Below are 18,016 nucleotides of genomic sequence, written 5' to 3'. Positions count from 1 at the left end.
AACACATTTTATATGTGCCTTCCACTTTTTAAGGGACCAAAAGTAATTGGACAATTGGCTACTCAGCTGTTCCATGGCCAGATGTGTGTTACTCCCTTGTTTTTTTCATTTACTTAATTTACAAAGAGCAGATAAAAGGCCTAGATGTCATTTCAAGTGTGGTATATTAGTTTGGAATCTGGGGAGGTCACCTCTCAATATGAAGTCCAAAGAGCTGTCCATATCAGTGAAGCAAGCCATCATTGGGCTGAAAAATCAAAACCAAGCCATCAGAGAGATAGCAAAAACATGAGGTGTGGCCAAACCAACTGTTTGGTACATTCTTAAAAAGAGAGAGCGCACTGCTAAGCTCAGCAACACCCAAAGACCTGGAAGACCACGGAAAACAAGTGTGGTGGATGACAGACAAATACCTTTCCTTGTCAAGAAAAAGCCCTTCACAACAGTTGGCTAGATGAAGAAAACTCTCCAAGAGGTAGGTGTATCTGTGTCCAAGTCAACAATTAAGAGACGACTTCTCCAGAGGAAATACAGAGGCTTCATCACAAGGCGTAAACCATTGGTGAGCCTCAAAAACAGGAAGGCCAGATTAGAGTTTGCCAAGAAACATGTAAACGAGCCTGTGCAGTTCTGGAACAACATCTTATGGACAGATGAGACAAAGATCAACTTGTACCAAAATTATGGAAAGAGAAGAGTATGCAGAAGGCAAGGAACTGCTCAAGATCCAAAGCATACCACCTCATCAATGAAGCATGGTGGTGGTAGTGGCATGCATGGATGCCAGTGGAACTGGATCTCTTATATTTATTGATGATGTGACAGCTGACAGTAGCAGCAGAATGAATTCTGAAGTGTTTGGGGCAATATTATCTGCTCATATTCAGCCAAATGCTTCAAAACTCATTGGACGGCGCTTCACAATGCAGATGGGCAATGACCCGAAGCATACTGCGAAAGCAACCAAAGAGTTTTTTAAGGCAAATAAGTGAAATGTTGTGCAATGGCCAAGTCAATCACCTGACCTGAATCCCATTGAGCATGAATTTCACTTGCTGAAGACGAAACTGAAGGGAAAATGCCCAAAGAACAAGCAGGAAGTGAAGACCGCTGCAACAGAGGCCCGGCAGAGCATCACCATGGACCAAACCCAGCGTCTGGTGATGTCTATGTGTTCCACACTTCAGGCTGTCATTGACTGCAAAGGATTTGCAACAAAGTATTAAAAAGTGACAATTTGATTTATGATTATGTTAGTTTGTCCAATTACTTTTGGTCCCTTAAAAAGTGGAAGGCACATATAAAATGTGTTGTAATTCCTACACCGTTCACCTGATTTGGATGTAAATACCCTCAAATTAAAGCTCAGAGTGTACACTTAAAGCACATCTTAATTGTTTCATTTCAAATTCATTGTGGTGTTGTACAGAGCTGGAATACTGACAATTGTGTCAATGTCCAAATATTTATGGACCTAACTGTAAATTAATGCAGCATATCACATAAATGAATGAAACATATAACATAAATTAATGCAGCATATCACATAAATTAATGCAGCATATCACATAAATTAATGCAGCATATCACATAAATTGATACGGTGGACCACCACATAAATTAATGCAGCGAACCATAAATTAATGTGGCATATCACATAAAATGATGTGGCATATCATATAAAAATGATGTGGCGGGCCACATAAATGAAAGCGGAATATCACATACAAAAATGTGGAGAGCCACATAAATTAATGCTGCATAAAATGATGTTGCGGGCCACATAAATTAACGTGGCATAACACATAAAATGATGTGGCATATTGTATAAAAAATTATGTGGCGGGCCACATAAATTAACGCAGCATATCACATAAAAAGATGTGGCAGGCCACGTAAATTTATGCGGCATATCACATAAAATGATGTTGCGGGCCACATAAATTAATACGGAATATCACATAAAATAATGTGGCAAGCCACATAAATTAATGTAGCATATCATATAAAATGATGTGGCAGATTATATATAAAATGATGTGCCGGGCCCTATGGCATATAATATAAAATGACGTGGCAGATTATGTAAAAAATAATGTGGCGGGCCACGTAAATGAATGTGGAATATGACATATAATAATGTCGCGGGCCACTGAAATTTAAACGGCCTGTCACATAAATTAATGTGAAATATCACATAAAATGAGGTGGGGGACCACATAAAATGATGTGCCATATCACATTAAATAACATGGCATATCACATAAGTTAATGTGGCATATCACATAAGTTTATGTGGCATATCACATAAAATGACGCAGTGGGTCACATAAATTAATGCTGCATATCATATAAAATTATCTGTCGGGCCACATTAATGACACACAAAATAAAGCGGCATATTACATAAAATAACGCGGCAGGCTAATTAAAAAATGATGGGACGGGCCACATAAAATAAAGCAGCATACAACATAAAATGTTGTGGCAGGCCACTTAAAATGACATTGCGGGCCACAACAAATAATGCGGCATATCACATAAAATAAGCGGCAGGCTAATTAAAAATGAGGTGACAGGCCACAGACCACATACAAATGTTGTGGTGGGCCAGATTGGTTGAGTTTGACACCTGTGATGGAAATGATGTTTTGCATGGCTGGCAGTTTGACACTGGGACAGCATGATAGCATGATAGCATGATAGCAAATGATTGATGTTTTGCAACACAAACATGGCTGGCAGTTTGACACTGGAACAGATGATAGCAAATGAATGATGTTTTGCATGGCTGGCAGTTTGACACTGGAACAGATTGTAGCAAATGAATGATGTTTTGCATGGCTGGCAGTTTGACACTGGAACAGATTGTAGCAAATGTAAAGGGACATTTTGCTGCCTAATGGAGGTTTTCTTTTTAGCATAGCGGAAGAGAGTTTCACGCAGCATCAACAGACCAACTGACCTGCGCTTGTCTTTCATCCAGTCCTTCAGTTTGAGTCCTGGCAGCTCCATCCAGTTGGCCAAGCTCAGCGTGAGCATGGAACCTTCCATGGCCTGCAAGCCGCACACAGACAATTGCACATCAACGCACACTGAAGCAGGGAAATGGGGGGGGGGGGGGGGGGGGGGGGGTCTACGTACATGCCAGGCTCCTCCCGGCGGACCCTTCCCCAGGACCAAGTGCGGCACGGCACGCTCGGGCTCGTAGCGCCACTCCAGCGGAGACGTGTGCTCCATCCCGAAGTCGCTGTCGGGGAGCAGCAGCGAGTCGAAGAGGACGGCCACTGGGTTGGACGAGCGTCCCTGCAGACCCTCGCACAGGTACTCCAGGTCCTGCAGAGGACAGACCGCCACCTTGAGCGTACTCGCCAATGACCTGCCGTGTGTGTGTGTGTGTGTGTGTGGCGTTACCTGCTCCAGCAGCGACAGGCCGGGCTGCTCGGCCAGCTTGCTGTGCAGCAGGGGGTTGGGGTGCGACGCCTCAGGCGACAGGTAGGGGGTGTAGCCCGACAACAGGTAGGACAGGCAGATCCCTGATGGGCCGTTGCCTAGGAGACGCAGAGCAGAGCTTGGGTGTCATGGTTGTGTTGCACTTCACACCATCAACACTTTCTGGTACTCTAACACTGTTTTGAGCCAAAGGTCACTAGTCCATGCTGGGACATGGAGAGAAGGCCTAGAACTAAACAAGCTCCTTTTCGGACATGTTGAAAGCTTGCTTGCATGTCGAAGATGTCCACAAAGACAAGAGACAACAGTGCCATGACTCAGCATGTCTGGACACAAGAAAGGAGCCGCACACGGTTCCTGAACCCTTCATAGGTGTCACTTGTGTAACCAACACAACATGAAACATGTAGCCATTTATTAAACACCAGAATCATTGAACAACTGTTCAATAACAGATTGGATACACAGCTGATGTTTCAACACACATGGCTTCAATTGAAATAACACAGCATGATGCAGCAGGTCACATCAATTATTGTGGAATATAACTTCAAATAATGTGGCATATCATATGAAAAATCATGTGGCGGGCCACATAAATTAATGCAGCATATCACATCAAATAATGTGGCAGGCCACAAAAATTAATGCGGAATATCACATCAAATAATGTGGCGTGCCATATACATTAATGTAGCATGTCACCTAAATTAATGCAGTGTTTCACATCAAATAATGTGGCATATCATATAAAAAACAATGTTGCAGGCCACATAAATTAAAGCTTAATATTACATTAAATAATGTGGCTGGCCACGTAAAATGATGCGGCATATCACCTAAAATAATGTGGCATATCATATAAAAAATGATGTTGCGGGCCACATAAATTAAAGCGGAATATCACATAAAATAATGTGGCTGGCCACATAAAATGATGCGGCATATGACATAAAATAACGTGGCATATCATAAAAAATCATGTTGCGGATCACACAAATTGAAGCAGAATATCACATAAAATAATGTGGCGGGCCATATACATTAATGTGGCATGTCACCTAAATTAATGCAGCGTTTCACATAAATAAAGTGGCATATCATATAAAAAATGATGTTGCGGGCCACATAAATTAAAGCGGAATATCACATAAAATAATGTGGCTGGCCACATAAATTAACGCAGCAAATCACATAAATAATGTGGCATATCATATAAAAAATGATGTTGCGGGCCACATAAATTAAAGCGGAATATCACATAAAATAATGTGGCGGCCATATACATTAATGTGACATGTCACCAAAATTAATGCAGCATTTCACATACAATAATGTGGCATATCTCATAAAAAATGATGACAACTTAACGCAGGAAACAAAAGCTAAAACTTAGCATAAACTATGGACATGAAACAAAAAACTCGCTAACTGTGGCGTGAATAAACAAAACTTACTTTGATGGAACGAGCATCAAACTATGGCAAGGAAAGAGCATGAAACAATCAATGTACAGAGCATGAGCAGAGCAGCACAGAGTAATGTCGCCAGGCAAAACAGGCTTAAATAATAGTCTCTGATTAGAGCAGGTGCGTGATCCCAACACATGAGGCAGGTGAAACTAATGAGTCGTTATGGAAACTAAAACAAACAAGAGTGCACAAAAACAGGCACTAATGGAGTCCAAAAACTAACAAAAAATAACAAAACATAATCCAGACCACAGAACATGAAAGTTGCGGCCTACATAAATTAATGCTGAATATCACGTAAAATAATGTGGCATACCATTTGAAAATGGATGTGGCTGCCCACATAAAATAATGTGGCATACCATATAAAAAAATGAAGTGGCGGGCCACTTAATTAAGGCGGCATATCACATAAAATAATGTGGCATATCATTTGAAAATGGATGTGGCTGCCCACATAAAATAATGTGGCACATCACATAAAATGATGGCTTTATTCAAAATTACAAATGCAATAGTTGGTAAACAATGTGCATCATCATTTGACACAATTATTGACAATATTTGAATAGAAAAAAATAGAACGGTATGGCATCAGAGGGTTGGTCCTGAACCAAGTAAGAGGCTACTTAACCAACAGGAAACAATACGTGAAGATAGGCGAACGCTGAATATATCCTGTGGTGTACCCCAGGGATCAATACCGGGACCAAAATTGTTCAATGGACATTGGTAAAGTTACAAAAGACGTGAAAGTTAGTATTATTTGCGGACGTTTTGTTGATGAGAGAACACAATAGAAATATTACCAGAAGAAATAATGAATCATTGAAAGAGATGGTTTGACAAAAACAGACTCTCTTTCAATCTTAGTAAAATGATCATTATATTCGTAAACAGTAGAAGGGAAACAAACAAGTACAAATAGAGTAGATATTAAAAGAGTATCAGAAAACACATTTTTAGATGTAATAATGGATGACAAAATTATTTGCAAATCTCATAAAAATATACAACATAAAGTAGCGTATAAACACTGAAGCTGTTGCTTCAAAATATAGTTAACTAGTAGCGGTAAATGTCTCGCCGTAGTGTTTTAGCTACTTCTAAATCACTAATTCTCGCCTTTGTGGCGACAAATAGGCAAGGTTTCTTACAATAATAACTAAACATGCTTCACCGTAGGAGGATACAATAGCTAACCGCTAACAGGAAGCTAGCGCTCCTAAATGTAAACAAATGGGTGGATCTACAAATATCGACAGTAACGATATCAAGTACAAGAAGCGCATCTCGTCAATAATACAATGATTACATCAATATTTTGTCATTTTGTTATTGTTTATAAAGTCAGGAAATGCGTCCCTGGACACGGGAGAACTTGAATTATGACCAATGTATGATCATGATCATGAAACTACTTGCTATTTGGATTGAAACAAACATTTGGAGTAGCAGCCAAAACTTACATAAAGTATCAAGGAAGAGAAGAATAAGTGATTATTACATTTGAACAGAAGTGTAGATAGAACATGTTAGAACAGAAAGTAAGCAGATATTAACAGTAAATGAACAAGCAGATTAATAATCCATCATAATATTGACAAAATAATAGAATTCAAATGACAATATGCTACTGCAGACTAATTAGGAGACTTTGTTTGTTTACTTACTACTAAAAGACAAATAGTATGTTCAACATTTTATTTAAGGACTAAATTCTTATTTGATTGCAATAAGAAACATGTGTTTAATGTATCAAAAGATTTCCCGGTAAATTAAAGCCAATAATGACATTTTTTGTGGTTCCCTTTATTTAGAAAAGTATCGAAATATATACATTTTGGTACCGCTACCAAAATATTAGTACCGGGACAAGCCTACTATATGCATAAATAATATCTGTAATGCTAACACATGTTTTGTGTGAACACGGAGGAAGTGGAACCATAAAAATATGGCTGGGCATAAACTGTCAGTAAACTTAAATAAATATGAAGAGGGAATATTTGGATATCATTAAAATGTAAAACGGATGCAAATCATGGTGGACGAAAGTCAAATAGAAAGAGTTAAGTAAGCATTTTTTTTTATTACATTTGAGCTGTCGGTGCCAATCTGAAAATGGAATCTACAAATGAATCTTTGTTACGGTGGATTGTTTCCCAAAGCTGCAGACGGAACTCCGGAGGCAGCATGTAGCAGGAATAAGTAGCTCTCTGATTAGTGCCCGGGAGCAGGTGAGCGTCCTGAACACGAATCGGATGAAGGTGAAATAATCAGCACCCATGGCAACCAAGAAAACACAAAGCAAGGGGGTGCTGAAACAGAACTAAGGGAGTCTAACTCAACAAAACACGAACCAATCTTGGAACAAAGCAAGTGTCAAATAAAAGACATACTCTCTACATTCTGTTGCTTGCCTCATTCTGCACTCCTCTTTCATCCTCTTGAACAAACAAAGCAGAGTATCAGCATGACACAGCACATTGTGTCATGACCTAACCCTCTGCTGTGACTCAGGTGTGCATCAGGTGTAACACCACCTGACATCAATAAGTCAGGCAAAGTCTTCATTGTGTCATTAGCTGAATAAATACTAATATTACCCGCATGTTTTATTGCTGTAGTCACAGGAAGTGTGTTCTTTGCCACAGTAAAGACTAACGGAGGTCGAGCAAAACATTATCTCCTTTTTTCTTAAGTTTATTGTTCATGCGGAATATTCCATCAGTTGATTGAGGTATGATTCAATCACTACATTTCTCCTGCATAATTCTTATTGTGCCTTTTTCCTGCCTTCTGATGGGCTAAAATGGCCTCACAAAGTTTAGAGTGCCCCCTTTTGTTTTGCCATGCACTCAACCTGAAAGTGTGTACCGGATTTTTCACAGTATAAGTCGCTCCGGCTGAAAATGCATAATAAAGAAGGGAAAAAACATATATAAGTCGCACTGGAGTATAAGTGGCATTTTTGGGGGAAATGTATTTGATAAAAGCCAACAGCAAGAATAGACATTTGAAAGGCAATTTAAAATAAATGAAGAATAGTGAACAACAGGCTGAATAAGTGTACGTTATATGAGGCATAAATAACCAACTGGTATGTTAACGTAACATATTATGGTAAGAGTCATTCAAATAACTATAACATATAGAACATGCTATACAATCTGTCACTCCTAATCGCTAAATCCCATGAAATCTTATACGTCTAGTCTCTTACGTGAATGAGATCAATAATATTATTTGATATTTTACGCTAATGTGTTCATCATTTCACACATAAGTCGCTCCTGAGTATAAGTCGCACCCCCGGCCAAACTACGAAAAGAATTGTGACCTGTCTCCTATGGAAAATGTGTGGCGCATTATGAAGCCTAAAATACCACAGCGGACTGTTGAACGACTGAAGCTCTACATAAAACAAGAATGGGAAATAATTCCACTTCCAAAGCTTCAACAATTAGTTTCCTCAGTTCCCAAACGTTTACTGAGTGTTGTTAAAAGGAAAGGCCATGTAACACAGTGGTGAACATGCCCTTTCCCAACTACTTTGTCACGTGTTGCAGCCATGAAATTCTAAGTTAATTATTATTTGCAAAAAAAAATAAAGTTTGAGTTTGAACATCAAATATGTTGTCTTTGTAGCATATTCAACTGAATATGGCTTGAAAAGGATTTGCAAATCATTGTATTCCGTTTATATTTACATCTAACACAATTTCCCAACTCATATGGAAATGGGGTTTGCATTATTTATTGCTCAGTTTTTTGTTTTTTCATTGTGTTTTCTTTTTGTAGCTGTGTGTAGAAATGGCGCCACTGAAGTGGCAGCTGGTTGCATTCGCTCTGTTCTCTTTTGTCTTTTATGTAACGTTTCCCTCTTTTTTTAATGTGTTTTATCTTATTTTTGTAGAATTTTGTATCTGCTCTGCAACAACATTATTTCCCCATTGTGGAATAAATAAAGTCTAGGTGGTTTAGAGAAGCCTTGAAACAACCACTTGAATGGTTGGACAACAAGTGTGTTGTGTGTTTTTCTTACCAATAATCACCACAGGCAGGATCTCTCCGGACTCCATTTCTTTGTCGCAGCGCTCCATGCTGTCTGGGGGGAGAGAAGAGAGACAAAGGAAGTCGACGGGTGTTAGAAGTCATTAGAACGTTAACAAAGTGGCGGCGACGACATCGTTATGTTCTTTGTGATCTCAGCTAACGAGCACACGGAGCAGGGGCCGCTTCTTGTTGCCGTGGTTACCGGCAGCCGCGCGCGGCGTTACGTTTCCGCTGACCTCGCCCACCAACTTCAGGTGTCACACAGCGACAGGTTGCAAGGAGTCAAATTAACTTGAACTGTTGACAGCAAAATAAGGCTTTTTCGTTTGTGGTCACAGAATGTCAAAGTGGTACTTTACTCAACCTCGCATTTTCTATCCCTCTTATCCTCATGAGGGTGTAAAAGTCTGTTATATATTTATCTGTTCATTATATTACTTTGACCTGTTTTTGTCACTTCAGCTCCAATACTTAATATTTATCATATTATTTCTTTCTGCCTTCATGTGTTCATATTCAGATGAAATGGGCACACCAAGGCATCCCAATGAAATCTCAAAATAAGTTCCCACCAGTCTGGGACAGGAAGTGAACATACTATGCATCGCCACGAGCCAGTGTAGCGTCGTTTAAAGTGGACTACGTTCCGTATTCTAGTCGTCCATAGCGTTTCTTCATCACTCCAAGTAACGCTAGGAAGTTTTACAATATAACTAAAACAATTCATGCTTACTAAACCGTCACGTGTGCTGTCTGTAGGGGTGTCTTAATGCATATTTGTACCAACTATCGTATTGTAATCAAGCCAGCGTCGTGAGTATTAGCGAATATGCTAACACATTTACTAGTGGTGTAACGGTACGTGTATTTGTATTCAACCGTTTCGGTACGGGTGTTCCGGTTCGGTTCAGAGGTGTACCGAACGAGTTTCCACACGGACATATTAAGTAGCGTAACGCACGTTGTGTAAACAATGCACACCGAGGCACACCACACGGCATGCTAGCAGCTAACGGGCTAGGATAGACTGACCATACGTCCTCTTTTGACCGGACATGTCCTCTTTTGCGGAGCTGTCAGGGCAGAGTTTCTTAAATGCCTCAAATGTCCGGCATTTTGAGTTAGGGTTGCGTGTATTTTCAATGTACGTTCAGGGTTAAGAAGGGGTTAAAAACAAAACAAACAGCAGCATTGGTGAGGGAGGGGCAGAGACAGAGAGAGAGAGAGAGTTATGATAAAAGCGCATGCGTCGCCAGGCTCTGCTTTTTATCCATAGATTTATCACATTTCATTTTTTATTATCTATAGCAGGGGTGTCAAAAGTGTGCCCCGGAGGCCATTTGCGGCCCACAGCTAATGTTTTAAAGGCCCACGACACATTCTAAAAATACTATTCAAATAAACAAAAACATAACAAAAGTGAAATAAAAAAGCTTAAAGGTGAAATGTAATTTAGAAAAAGTTGCAATGTTGGCTAATAAAACAAATCTGTTGTTTTTTTTCTTTCAAACTGTCATTGCTCAAAACATAATATTGAATCAAAATCAATGTTATTATGAATTATTGACCTATCCAAGGTTCCCATTACTTCACATCAAATATTACACTAAGAAAAATATTTTTGGTGGAAGATTTTGCAAATTTGGTAAATAAATAACCAAAACATTTATATTTTGTCATTTTCTTACTGTACCGAAAATGAACCGAACCATGACCTCCAAACCAAGGTACGTACCGAACCCAAATTTTTGTGTACCGTTACACTCCTAACGTTTACGAGTGTCTGTGTTAGCATTACTAGCTTCCGACATTCTTTTTGTAGAAAAAAGTTCAAAAATTCAGTGTAAAAAAAATCGATGTAAAAATTTTCAGTGTATAAAAAATGTATTGTATAAAAAAAAGGGTAAAAACAATTCAGTGTATAAAAAATATTAAGTGTAAAAAAATTCAGTGTCGAAAAATGTGCTGCTTCAAAAAGCAAGACTCACTTCCAGTAAATTAAGACTGAAGCAATGGATCCTGTCTCAGAAACAGCCAATGAGGTGTCAAGTTTGAAGTCACGTGACAGGCGTCTTGCAAAACAGCATAAAGAGGGCAGTAAACTGGGCCACCTGGGCATAATACAACATCATTACCATTTCAATATATTGTCAAACTGTAGAAATGATTCCAATGCTTAGAATCTGTACTTTATACAACTGTATATTTTATTTCTACTATGCGTTTTATTTGACTTGTTTACTTAAAAGTTAACATTCCAATTACAATGTTAAAATATAGGAGAAAAACAAGTTTGTTGCATTTGAAAGGGTATAATAGGGCTATATAAATAAACATTGATAATATGTATTATCATTTCATCAGTGGTTCATTTGGTCCCAAAATAATGTTGACAATAGTTGTGGTTTATCGGGCCGGGCCTTGTGATTGTCTCAGACAAACTGCCGAGTCATGCTGACACACATGATCTCAGCCAAAAAAGGACACACGTGTGGAAGAGCTGAAATAGCAGAAATTGAATAAAAAAGTTCCTCACGAAGGAGGAACTAATGACCCGGATTTGGGCAGGGTGAAAAAGAAGTTGACTTGCATAAGCGCTTGGCAGGCAGCCCAAGCGTGGCCTTGAAGCTGGGGGGGGGGGGGGGGGGTTGCTCGCAGCCGCTGGCAGCCTTCCAGCTACGAGCCTGCCTTCTTTATTTATACAAGACTAGTCCACCTGAGCACGGGACGCCGCGTCATGTCCTGCCCTGAGGCTTTCACCATGGAAATGACCTCGGAAAAAAAAACAACAACAAAGGCCTGGAAGAAGATAGCACTCCAACATTCCAGAACCTTCTCATTTGACCCTTCTTATTCTTGGGCGTGTGGTCTTTAAATCAGCTTTTATGTTCCTCAGAATCCCTCTCCCTCCTCAACCGTCTCTGCAGCCGCAATCGGGATCATTTTCTCAACACATCATTTCACCACTATTCTACCACCTTGTCCAAAATATGGAAATAAGGGTTTGTTAGTGAAGTGTTTGGAGGTCAACTTTCTGGAAAATGTGTCCAAAACAGGACAAGCTATGATTCCTTAATGTCTATCGCCTATTGAAAAAAATCTTGGTTCAGTTGGTACCTGGGTTTGAAGGCAGCGGTTCTGTTTTCAGTACAGATAGGAAGCAGTACTAATATACTATTATTGATGTAATTATGGCTGTTATTTGTTACCATGCAGGCTGTGGTCCAAAGACCAAGACATTAAATCACTTCTCTCAGGGGATCCTAGAAGTGACCCCGTGGTCCACTTTGATGAACATATGGAGCAATGCTATTTAACGCTAGGAACGACATCACACGAGTTCAGTTCACACCAGATCTTTGCAGGAAATTCCTAAAAACACAAGAGTGTTTCTGTTCCAGTAGGAACTTGGATCCTTGCGTTGACATTTTAACTTGTGACTTGTGACCCTTTCAGTCCTCTCTTGTTGGCAGACAACTTTTTTTTTTCAGACTGTGATTTCTTTACCTTAGGTGTTGCTGTAGCTTGTTTACTTTAGATGCAGTCAACATATTTAGTTGTACTAGTGGTGTTCCCCAAAGTTCCATTTCAGGTCCTCTCTTTTTCATCATTTGGACTATTCAACTGGAGTCTCACATTTTTGCCGCAGCTTCTTCAAACCACTAGACTGTCTTTGACTAGCTTTTTTACAGAAGGTCCTTAAAAACAGCAGAACGCTTCTGTGACCAAACAACAAATGAGGACGCTGGTTCTCCGAGAATATATCAAATAAGACTAATAGTGAATAGAGAAGTGCAGCCCGCCCGGTTCTTAGCTTTCTAGAAATGTGGCCCCCAAAACAATTGAGATGAATATCCCCGATGTACGGTAGTGGCAAAAACTACAAATACAGAGGAGATCATTAGGGACACATCGGAGTAGGGGTCCTAAAAAAAAAAGATTCACATCTACATCTGAATGTTTACTTATTCTGATTCTAAATTGGTTCATGATTTTTGAGAATTTATTTAAAAAAAAAAAAAAAGTTTTGTTTTTTTCTCCCATTTTTTTTTTAAATACGGTAGTCACATTTTTAGGGCTGTGAATCTTTGGGCTCTAATGCGATTCGATTCTTTCATAATTGATTCTCGGTTCAAAATCTATACTTTTTTAATAACATTGGATGCCAGTTCTATGATTAACTTCATTCCTCCATGAAATACATAAACAGCTATGATCAATTTCTATATTACTTAAAAGAAAACTGGCTTTGTTTAAAAAAAAAAAAAAAAAAAAAAAAAATTGCTTCCCAAACATTTTATAAAGTCAAATAGTCCATCTCTAGTCTGGCAAATTGATGGTGAAATAAAGACAACTACATTAAAAAACACAATACACAGATGTATTATTGTTTAAATGTATTAGTATTATTCATACTGTTGCTTTTATACATTTTTGTTTTGTCTTCTCAATTGCGTTGTAAATGTCTATGCTAAATATAACGATGGTATTGCTCTCTTGTTTAATTAGATTGATGAACATTCTCTGATTTTTGTCAATTAAATATTCAAAACAATTTCAAAGACGTATTTATAGGCCTCTTAAGACCGCATGCATAAGGCGTACTTCAGAAGAGCTTTTGTAACTCACAAGCTGTTTTGAAAGGGTTGCATTATAATTCATCATTACGAGTGGAATGGAGAATGAAATGGTCACTGCAACAGAATGTCCGTCTGCTGACATTCTGTTGCCAGTCAAGAATACGCGTCTTCCTTTCACTCACTTGGACCTTGCCAAGGCCGCACCTCTAACATTATTTTGCGGTCAAAACTTGTTCCACAAACTGTCTTCAAAGAACAGGAAACAAACAAGAGCCGATTGCCTCGCTCGCGGCCAAGCTACGTGTTGACGTCCCAGTCACCTGTCGCCATCTAGACGGATAACCAGATTGGAATTATGCGGCCGTAAAGCAGCGATTGATATGCAAACACCCCTTGGCTGCATCCTGACTTGTCTCTTCAATGTGTCCATGCAATGCTGATTTTTGTAAGGAACTTGTTCTCATACCTAATCACTAGGGGTGTAACGGTACGTGTATTTGTATTGAACCGTTTCGGTTCGGTTCGGTTGTGTACCGAACGAGTTTCCACACGGACATATTAAGTAGCCGCCTCCGCTTCCTTCTGCCTGTTTCTGTCAGTCCTCTACACACACCCAGCATTGTCCCACCCACACAACCATCTGATTGGTTACACACAGAGCGGTAACAACCAATCAGCAGTGCGTATTCAGAGCGCATGTAGTAATCATCAGGCAACGGACTTTCCCCAAATGATAATAAACACCTCCCAGTCAACTACTAGTAACATCACTATGAGCCCGTTGACCTTCTAGAAATATAAAAGGCAGCTCAGCTCGCTCACAGTCCTGGCTTGAGGTGAAGGCTAATTCGCCTTTAGCGTAACGTTAGCTCATTTTGCGGTGTGTGTGTGTGTGTGTGTGTGTGTGTTACGGACAGCAAAGCCCTGTCTGTCTGTTATTTCACTTTACCTTTTTCTGTGTTGATTGAGCTGTGTTGAAGCAGCAAAAAAGGACATTATGTTAAATGAAGAGTTTCTGTCTCTGATAGTTGATATAATAATGTAAGTGCATCATTAAGCCTACATGAACTCCATGGTCTTCAGGGATGAATAGTCTCTCCTATTGCTATTGTACCATTTTTTTCAGCTATAGTTACATGAATCATTAGTAATGCAGCAGCCTAGTTTTGAATGGCAGGGTCCCTGCTATCACATGTTGATACATATATAACATTTACATGATAAAAATCAACTACAGGCTTCCCAAATGCTGTAATAAATGAAGCATGATGAGTTGACTTGAAACTGTTTAATGTTGCACTTTTTATATGTAGAAGAAAAGTTTTGTCATTTTATTTAATCTGAGCAACAAGTTGAGGCAGTTTAATGTTGATTAACGTGGGCAGAATTATTATAGTGTTCCCAATGTTAAAAGGATAAAGCCATTGTTTACAAATTTGGTAAATAAATAACCAAAAAATGTATATTTTGTTGTTTTCTTACTGTACCGAAAATGAACCGAATCGTGACCTCTAAACCGAGGTACGTACCAAACCCAAATTTGTGTGTACCGTTACACCCCTACTAATCACAGTTTGGGCCCTGGCTCTGGGCTTCGTCAAGAGCCGTCACCGTTTTCTGGTTATCTGTGTTTAGACACAGTACGTCGGGCCGGGAAACTTTCAAAATAAAACTCCCGAAGCCGAAACTGTTAAGATGATAACTGATAAAGAGGAAATCTCAAACTAATATTGAAAGGACATGATGAACGCAGTGCTTGTCTGGCTTCATGCAGTCTGACCCACCCATGACCTCGGACTCCATTATTGTGGTAATAGTTACAGAGAAGCCCACTTAGGACAGTAAACTACCACTTATGAAAGTAAACAACCACCCATGACAGTAAAAACCATGATTCAAGTACAAAAGCCAAAAGCAGTGAAGTTGTCACGTTGTGTAAATGGTAAATAAACAAATCCTTTTCAACTTATATTCAATTGAATAGACTGCAAAGACAAGATGCTTAACGTTCACACTGGTAAACTTTGTTATTTTCTTGCAAATATTAGCTCATTTGGAATTTGATGCCTGCAACATGTTTCAAAAAAGCTGGCACAAGTGTCAAAAAAGACTGATAAAGTTGAGGAATGCTCATCAAAGACTTATTTGGAACATCGCACAGGTGAACAGGCTAATTGGGAACAGGTGGGTGCCATGATTGGGATAAAAGCAGCTTCCATGAAATGCTCAGTCATTCACAAACAAGGATGGGGCGAGGGTCACCACTTTGTCAACAAATGCCTGAGCAAATTGTCCAACAGTTTAAGAACAACATTTCGCAACCAGCTATTGCAAGGAATTTAGAGATTTCACCATCTACGCTCCGTAATATCATCAAAGGGTTCAGAGAATCTGGCGAAATCACTGCACGTAAGCAGCTAAGCCCGTGACCTTCCATCCGTCAGGCGGTACTGCATCAAAAAGCGACGACAGTGTGTAAAGGATATCACCACATGGGCTCAGGAACACTTCAGAAACCCACTGTCGGTAACTACAGTTGGTCGCTACATCTGTAAGTGCAAGTTAAAACTCTACTATGCAAAGCCAAAGCCCTTTATCAACAACACCCAGAAATGCCGCCGGCTTCGCTGGGCCTGAGCTCATCTAAGATGGACTGATGCAAAGTGGAAAAGTGTTCTGTGGTCTGACGAGTCCACATTTCAAATTGTTTTTGGAAACTGTGGACGTCGTGTCCTCCGGACCAAAGAGGAAAAGAACCATCCGGACTGCTCTAGGCGCAAAGTGTAAAAGGCAGCATGTGTGATGGTATGGGGGTGTATTAGTGCCCAAGACATGGGTAACTTACACATCTGTGAAGGTGCCATTAATGCTGAAAGGTACATACAGCTTTTGGAGCAACATATGTTGCCATCCAAGCAACATTATCATGGACGCCCCTGCTTATTTCAGCAAGACAATGCCAAGCCACATTCTGCACGTGTTACAACAGTGGGGCTTCATAGTAAAAGAGTGCAGGTACTAGACTGGCCTGCCTGTAGTCCAGACCTGTCTCCCATTGAAAATGTGTGGCGCATTATGAAGCCTAAAATACCACAATGATGACCCCCGGACTGTTGAACAACTTAAGCTGTACATCAAGCAAGAATGGGAAAGAATTCCACTTCAAAAATGTGTCTCCTCAGTTCCCAAACCTTTACTGAGTGTTGTTAAAAGGAAAGGCCATGTAACACAGTGGTAAAAATGCCCTTGTGCCAACTTTTTTGCAATGTGTTAATGATTATTTGCAAAAAAACATGAAGTTTGTCAGTGTGAACATGAAATATCTTGTCTTTGCAGTCTATTCAAAAGGATTTGTTGTATTCTCTTTTTATTTACCATTTACACAAGATGCCAACTTCAATGGTTTTGGGTTTTGTATAAACAGGCCTTGTGAGTTTTCCTTCTTTCTTGTTGACGTTCTTCTCTTTCCAACTCAAGGACTGTTTTGACTTCAGACGTGCAAGAGATATTGCGTTAAACACGAGAATGACGAGGAGGTTGGTGTTTTCTGGGTTCACTTATTAACTCATTTGATGTTCCGCTACACCGTTTCCGCTGTTTTGGCTTACAGTGAGCTTGGGAGGCAGGTGTGACGTACACACTGGAAAAGTCCGACTCAATCTACTCCGTGATGCAGGTTGACTTCTAAGTTGTTGTAAAATCAAAACAGTTTCAGGGTGTAAAGTGTCATTACACTGTGGCCGTCATGAAAGATGAATCTCTTAATTGCACAGGCAATGTTTCGATTTTTTAAATGTAAATGTCTCCATTTAAAAAACAATTAGGTTTACTGTTTTATAATAAAACTAAAATAAACAATAAAGCGGTTACTGCTTTACGCTGTCTGCTCCACGCGCTGTGTAAGCTTTTGCTGTCGTCCAGCATTCTGTTTTTGTTTACTTCTCAGCCAGTTCAGTTTTAGTTTTGTTTTGCATAGCCTTCCCTAAGCTTCAATGCCTTTTGTTTATTTTTAGTTTAAGCATTAGATAACTTTTTACCTTCACCCTGCCTCCCGCTGTCATCTGCATATTGTGATCCCGACAAACCATGTTCCTGGTGTCTACAAAGCAATTAGCTACCTGCTGCCACCTACTGACATGGAAGAGTATTACACGGTTAGTCTGCGAGCTCTAGACAGCACATACTGGTTTGCAAAGAATATTTGTAACCCAATTAGGTGAAATTACATAATTTCCCACGGCACACCAAACAATATGTCACGGTACACTAGTATGCCGCGGCACAGTGGTTGAAAAACACTGGATTATATGACCGAAATAAACTTATTTCATTCATAATTATTTATTTGCTTGTATGTGGATTTTGCACATTATAAGGTTTATAAAAAAAAATTTAAAAAAAAGAGATGATAATGTCAAGATGATGTCATTTTTAAAGATTTTGTGTGGCTTT

At 39.5% G+C, this 18,016-nt stretch overlaps 1 protein-coding gene across 1 annotated transcript in view; it reads right to left on the bottom strand.

Moving 5' to 3' along the window:
- osgn1 (oxidative stress induced growth inhibitor 1) overlaps positions 1 to 18,016 on the bottom strand; it is a 30,585-nt gene that overhangs the window by 11,952 nt on the left and 617 nt on the right. The window contains exons 2-5 of the mRNA XM_061977601.1: positions 8,974 to 9,036; positions 3,415 to 3,551; positions 3,145 to 3,336; positions 2,966 to 3,057 (exon numbers count right to left, since the gene is read on the bottom strand). Coding sequence (XP_061833585.1) covers positions 2,966 to 3,057; positions 3,145 to 3,336; positions 3,415 to 3,551; positions 8,974 to 9,031 — 479 coding nt within the window. The 5' untranslated portion in view covers positions 9,032 to 9,036. The remainder of the gene's footprint in view (positions 1 to 2,965; positions 3,058 to 3,144; positions 3,337 to 3,414; positions 3,552 to 8,973; positions 9,037 to 18,016) is intronic.

The sequence above is a fragment of the Nerophis lumbriciformis genome, linkage group LG18, assembly GCF_033978685.3.
Source record: "Nerophis lumbriciformis linkage group LG18, RoL_Nlum_v2.1, whole genome shotgun sequence".
Taxonomy (NCBI): domain Eukaryota; kingdom Metazoa; phylum Chordata; class Actinopteri; order Syngnathiformes; family Syngnathidae; genus Nerophis; species Nerophis lumbriciformis.
This window is presented reverse-complemented; position numbering and strand designations above follow the sequence as displayed.